The 6,563-nt window shown below is 45.1% G+C and overlaps 1 protein-coding gene across 1 annotated transcript in view; it reads right to left on the reverse strand.

Moving 5' to 3' along the window:
* Dipk1a (divergent protein kinase domain 1A) overlaps positions 1 to 4,444 on the reverse strand; it is an 80,263-nt gene extending 75,819 nt beyond the window's left edge. The window contains exon 1 of the mRNA XM_031337215.1: positions 4,271 to 4,444. Within this exon, the coding sequence (XP_031193075.1) occupies positions 4,271 to 4,324 (54 nt within the window). The 5' untranslated portion in view covers positions 4,325 to 4,444. The remainder of the gene's footprint in view (positions 1 to 4,270) is intronic.
* Between the last annotated feature and the right edge of the window lie 2,119 nt (positions 4,445 to 6,563).

Genomic DNA, 6,563 nt, shown 5'->3' on the forward strand with positions numbered 1-6,563 from the left:
AAAAAAAAAAAAAAAAAAAAAAGAGTTGTTTATTTAAGCTGGTTGACAGAGCAATGAACCAAGTCAAGAGTCTAACCCTGTTCGCTATGCTACAACACTTGGCACATCCAGAGAATGTTATTTCCAGGATGCTGGCATACATTAGCTTTCTCTGAGAATGATGCCTTGGCATGGGAAAACTGGCACTCAGGTACATGTGGCTTAGCTAAGTTATTCATAGAGGTTGCACAGTGTGCTGGCATTGCTGCCCTGGAAGCAAGAACTCCCTACACCAAAGAGCTGGCCTTAGTGAAAGTTATATAAATGGGGTAAGGGAACAAGGTCTATGTCCACAGTCAACCTAGCTCATCGCTCCCCTTTGTGCTTCCTTCACTCCTTGCTGTTTTACTGAACTATAATCCAGGTACTACAGAACATACGTCTTTAAGTATACTGCTAGGTAATACACAGTCATGCAACTCCTCGTCCCCTTCCTCTCAAAACCTACCCATTAGTAACCACTCTTTCTTCCTACCCACTCTAAGTAACCACTAACCTAGTTCAGGCTTTACTGCTAACTAGCATTTTACTATAGAGATACCGCTCCTAAGCTCTTTCTTCACAAGCAGTAGAATGTCTTGGCTCTATCAACTAAGGCAATCATAGCAGTTGGGCACTCACAAACCCCAGCTAGAGGCTACAGCAGCAATTATTAATTACAAAATACTAGCCGGGCAGTGGTGATGCACACCTTTAATCCCAGCACTTGGGAGGCAGAGGCAGGCAGATTTCTGAGTTTGAGGCCAGCCTGGTCTACAGAGAGAGCTCCAGGACAGCCAGGGCTATACAGAGAAACCCTGTCTCGAAAAACCAAAAAACAAAGCAAAACAAAACAAAACAAAATACTAAGTTTTGCTGGAGAGGACAGGACACTTTTGTTCTGGTTTTTTGTTTGGTTTGTTTGTTTTTCCAGACAAGGTTTCTCTGTGTCACTCTGGCTGTCTTGGAACTCTTTTGTTTTAAACTAGTTCAAAATGTTTAACTTTCTAGAAGTGGCAGTAACTACCAGTGACATCTGAATTAGTGGGAATTCTGTGAGTAAAGGTCCTTGACAAGCAAGTCAAATTAAGTGCTTCCCCCTCTAAATTATGGGGAAGTGGATTAGAGACATAGCTTGTGGGTTAAAAGGACTCACTGCTCTTGAAAAAAGATCCAGGTTCAGTTCCCAGCATCCATCCTCACAGTGGCTCACAACATGCTAACTCCAGTTTCTGTGGGTGTGATGACATGCCCTTCTATCCTCCACAGGCAGCATGCACATGCATGTTGCACATACACATGCAGGCAAAACATTCATACACATAAAATTAAAAATAAATATCTTCATTTTGTTTTGCTTGTTTAGTTTGTTTTGGCTTTTTTGTCTTATTTTTGTTTGTTTTAATCTTTGTTTTTGTAAGGGCTTTTTGAAAGAGAGAACATTAAGGTGGGTGGACAGAGAGGTGGGGAGAAGCTGGGGGAGGGGAAATATGATCAAAATATATTGTACAAAAAAATTTAGAGAAAAAAATACTAAGAAAAAAATAGAGAAAAAGAAACTTAAACTCTCTAAGGCTTGAATGACCTTTGGCCCCACCCAGCTGAGACAAACAAGAACAGTTGCCAAGTATGTAAAACTGGTTTCAAAAACTTTCCAGGCCCTTTATCTTTTCCCTCCTTTCTGAAATAAATCTACCTTGCTGTTTCCCTACCCACAAAGGTAAGAGTATCCCCTGCACCTGTTGAATGACTACAGCCTCATTGTAACTTAAAATGTATCTGGAGGGGGAGGTGGCACATGCTTTAATCCCAGCACTTGGGAGGCAGAGGCAGGCAGATTTCTGAGTTCAAGGCCAGCCTGGTCTACAGAGTGAGTTCCAGGACAGCCAGGGCTATACGGAGAAACCCTGTCTCAGAAAAAAAATAAAAACAAAATAAAAGAACTAGTTTCCCTGAAGCACTGTATTATTGTGAGCACACTTGTAAACCCAGCACATGGGAGGTAGAAACAGGAAGATCAGAAACAGGAAGATCATGAATTGAAGACCAGCCTGTGCTAAGACTTGGTCTCAAAAAGGGTTTGTGTGGGTGTGTGGGTGTGGGTATGTGTGTGTATTCTAACATACACAGGCTATTAAAGGGAAAATTTTTTATTTTATTTTGCTAAAAGACAGTGTACAAGAAGCCCTCTCCATGAGAAATAAAATTTAGCTAATACTAAGTTAATGCTAAGCATGACGTATAATTTTGAAGAAGTAAAGAAAAACAAAAAAGAAACAGGCTACAGAATTAGCTTGGGCTTTAAAGGGTTTGCTCTCCAAGCACTTGACATGCAACTTTGCACAGCCTTGCAATCGCAGACCTGAGGAAGTGGAGGCAGAGACTCACTGGCCTATTGGAGAGTTCTACTGGAGACCCTGTCTCAAAAAGCCAGGGAGGAAGCTCCTCAGGAAGAACACTGGACTCTGAATTGTGCCCTTGCAACCACAAACTCTTAAAAGCAAGAGGATCAGAAATTCAAGGTTATCCTTAGCTACCTCCATAGTTCTAAGTCAATTTGTGTCAGATGAGAACTTGTCTTTTAAAAGAAATCTTAAGTTTACCTTTAAAAGTTTTTGAGCCGGGAGGTGGTGGCACACGCCTTTAATCCCAGCACTTGGGAAGCAGAGGCAGGTGGATTTCTGCATTCGAGGCCAGCCTGGTCTACAGAGTGAGTTCCAGGACAGCCAGAGCTATACAGAAAAACCCCGTCTCAAAAAACCAAGAAAAAAAATTTTTTTTGAGACAAAATTTCTCTATGTAGCCATCACTAATCTCAAACTTGTTATATAGACTAAGCTGGCCTCAAACTCAGAGACCTGCCTCCCAAGTGCTGGTATTTTAATAAGTTTAAACATTTTAAAATTTTAATAATCTTAATATTAGCCCATTAGCAAGCTTACCCTAATTTGATCGTTGATAATGATGCAAATTCAGAAAGTAAGAAACCTGATGTTTGTCATTAATGTAAGCATAACTATTTGTAAAACTAATTTTGTTTGTGTGGTGTTAGGAATTGACCCCAGAACTCTTAAGTTCTAACCTTAGCCAAATCAGAAAACCCTTGTATAGTTATAATGCCAAAGATAGCGTTCACTCTGTTGAAAACATTTAGAGCCAAAACTAAAGCCTGAAACTCTACCAACCCTAAAAATTAATAATGGAAAGCTAAGTGGTTTAAGTTCAAAAATTTTAAACATGCCAAAATACTTTAACCTGGCGGGGTGGAATGCTAGACTAGATTCTAATACTGGTACTCAAGGCACAACTATTTCTGGTGGTGCTGCTTCAAGCATTCAGTCTTACACCCTTAAAACCATGAGTTGTCAAATCAGCCTCTCAATCTGAGTATGGCTTGTTTCAATGTGATGACTTACACCTTCAAATTTCAAATTAAAATGTAAGATTTATTTGGACAGTAATGTTTTTCAACTTTTTTTTTTCATGCTCGTAAGAAGCACATTATGAGCTGACCTAAAATACCCGTCCCATGTCGTCAGGCCTTTTAATGTAAGCATAGAACAATACTGTCAATGTGTGAGGCATTGATTTGTAGTTGTTTTTCCATCCGAGCTATGGATTTGTGCTCAGCTATTCACGACGTCTACTAGGTCCCCCTGGTGACCAAACAGTGCACCAAAGCAGCAGGAGGGTTCTAAAGCCTACTGACAGCGGAACAGAAAATCATGAAAAATGAACACGCCAACAGTACACACTGTTGTGACTGAGAACTGCTTTCGCCGCACAACGGTCACCATCCCCTTTTTGCTAAGCATCGCCACGATCGAGCTTGCTTATTCCTCCCTCCCATTTAAACCAGAGATGTGATGAGAACACACAGGGGATCTGCACGAGGCACAGCCGCTGGCTGGGACTTGGGGAACCACTGGTATGACAATCGGTCACGACTCTGTGGAACATGGAGGAATGACACACCACCCTTTCCTACCCCAGACAGAGTCAGGAATGGCAGGTCGAGGGGTGGGGGGACCTTGGGGAAAGCAGGAGAGCACGTAGAGGAGGGATCGCGGCGCGTCCCGGGCCGGGACGCCGAGGGGCGCAGGGCTGGGGCGGCGCCCGGGGAGCAGGACTCCGGGAAGAGCGGGGCTGGGAGGGCGCACCGCCAGGTGCCGGTCCGCAGAAGGCGGCGGGGCGCGCGCGGAGGGAGTCCCGCGTGGCGCGCAGCGGAGCGGAGGACGCGCGGCCGGCCTACCTGGAGGTAATGGGGTTTCCTCAGCCAGGCCCCCGCGCAGAGACTCCTCGCCATGGCACTCACATTGCCCCGCCGCGCCGCAGTCGGAGGCGGACTCGAGCGCCACCGCCCGCCGGCCTCCCCGCCCTGGCCCCGCCGGCCCGCCCACGGCCCGCCCCCGGCGCGCGCTCCCCGGGGCCGCGCTGCGGCGAGGGCGGCGGGTGGCGGAGGCGGAGGCGGAGGCGGGCTCTGCGCGCAGGACCCCACCCCCACCGCCAGCCGAGGTGCTTGGCGAGGTGCGGGCGCGGGGCTCCGCCATAAAGGGGAGTCGAGCCTCGCGTCCGCCGACACAAATCCGCCTGCTTAAAGGGGAGGCGCGGACGGGGGAGGGGTGCGGCAGAGGCGGGCGCGAGCAGCACCCTGGTGCACGAAGCGTGGGCTCCGTGGAGCGCCCACTTTGCAGCTACAGGCTTGCAGCTCCATGCGCGGAGCCCCGGCGTCCGCGCTCTGGACTCCGTTCTCGAGTCAGGACCTGTGTGAGCGGATTGCACCGAAATTCTGTGGATGCTTGGAGCTGCTTCCTAGGCGACCAACTCAGATCCTCTTCAGGAAAAGAAGGCGCTCGGAGACGCGACCACCAGTATCTAACGGAGGAAGGGACTCCTTCCCGCTCAGTTCTAAGTTTGCATTGTTTGCAAAACAGCTTCAGAATTTTCTTGCCTCTACCACAGAATCGTGATTCAAAGGTTAAATACATAACTTAATAAGTAAATGCCGGATAAATACAGTTCTGAAGGCAGGAGACCTTCTAGGAAGTAGCAGAGCAACACAGTTAAGGCTATACAGCTAAAGGCGTTGCTTCCTTCTTTTGACACTGATGGCCAAATAATGGAGAAGGAGCGACCCTGGGAGAAGGACAGCAATTGATCTTCAATGCAGGGAGATGCAGGTCCTACTTCATTTTTTTCCTTACTATAATCATACTTTCACTAATACCTACTAAGTTTATGTTTCTAGTGCTTTCAGTTTCTGGAGACAGGTTTTTAACCTGAATAATATTTTGTTTCTTGCACTAGACACTGACTTTCATTTTTAATTAAATGACTTCAGTAATTTCTAAGATAAAAGTAAATATGAGCTGGGCATGGTAACTCATGCTTGTAATTCCAGCACTTGGGGGATGTAAGCAGGATCAGGTATTCAGGGCCAACCTGGGCTACTTAAGACAGCCGAAGGGAAAGAAGGAAGGAGGAGAAAAAGGGGAAAGGATGGATCCTACTGGTTTCGTTTAATTTTTTAAGATTTTATTATTTATATGTGTATGTCTGCCATATGTGTGTGATTGCTTATAAAAGCCAAAAGAAGGCATCAGAACAACTGGGGCTGGAATTTCAGTTGGTTTTAAGCTGCCCAACTTGGGTGCTGGGAAACTCTGTTCTCTGGAACAGCAGGAAGCCCTCTTAACCTCTGAGCAATCTCTCCAGCCCCTCAATAAGTATTTTATTAGCATCCAGACGCTGTTCAATTTTTTTTTTCTGAATACACAAAAAGCCAAAGCAGGCAGAATCCCTACCTTTATGGATATTACATTTTGGAGATGGGAAGCCAGGCAATAAATAATAAACACAGTGACTATAGAAAAGATCTGATAAGAGCCAGTTGTTTCATATGCCCACAATCATAGTGCTTGGGGGGTGTAAACAGATCCCTATTCAAGGCCAGCTTCAGCCCAGCAAGCCTGGGCAATTTGAAAACCCTATCTCAAAATAAAATAAAATAATAACATATGTAACATAATATAATATATAATAATAAAGTAAAATTTAAAAACTGGTCAGGGCCAGGTGAGGTAGTAGCAAGCAGATCTGTGTGAGTTCAAGACCTGCCTGGTTTATATAGCTAGTTTCATGCTAGCCAATGCTACATAGCAGGACCTTAAGGGTAATGGGGTAGTGAGGAATTGGGGAAACTACAGACAGCTGGCTAGAAGGAGAAGATCAAGAGTTTATTTGCTCATGTTACATTTAAGTATGTATTTGGAATTCAAGTGGAGTCTGGGTTTGGGGTTTTGGTTTGATTTTTTTTTTTTTTTGAGACAAGTTTGCATATAGGCCACACTGGCCTTGAACTCCCAATCCTGCCTCTACTCCCAAGTGCTGGGATAGCAGATGTATACCACCATATCCAGCTGTCATGGCAATCTTGAGTAGGTGATTGTGTATATGAGAGTATGGGGTAAAGGAAAATATTCCACGCTAGAGGTATTATCGGCATTATCAGATGGCATTAAAGCCAGTTTTTACAAACTAGATAT

The sequence above is a fragment of the Mastomys coucha genome, unplaced genomic scaffold (genome assembly GCF_008632895.1).
Source record: "Mastomys coucha isolate ucsf_1 unplaced genomic scaffold, UCSF_Mcou_1 pScaffold22, whole genome shotgun sequence".
Lineage (NCBI taxonomy): Eukaryota > Metazoa > Chordata > Mammalia > Rodentia > Muridae > Mastomys > Mastomys coucha.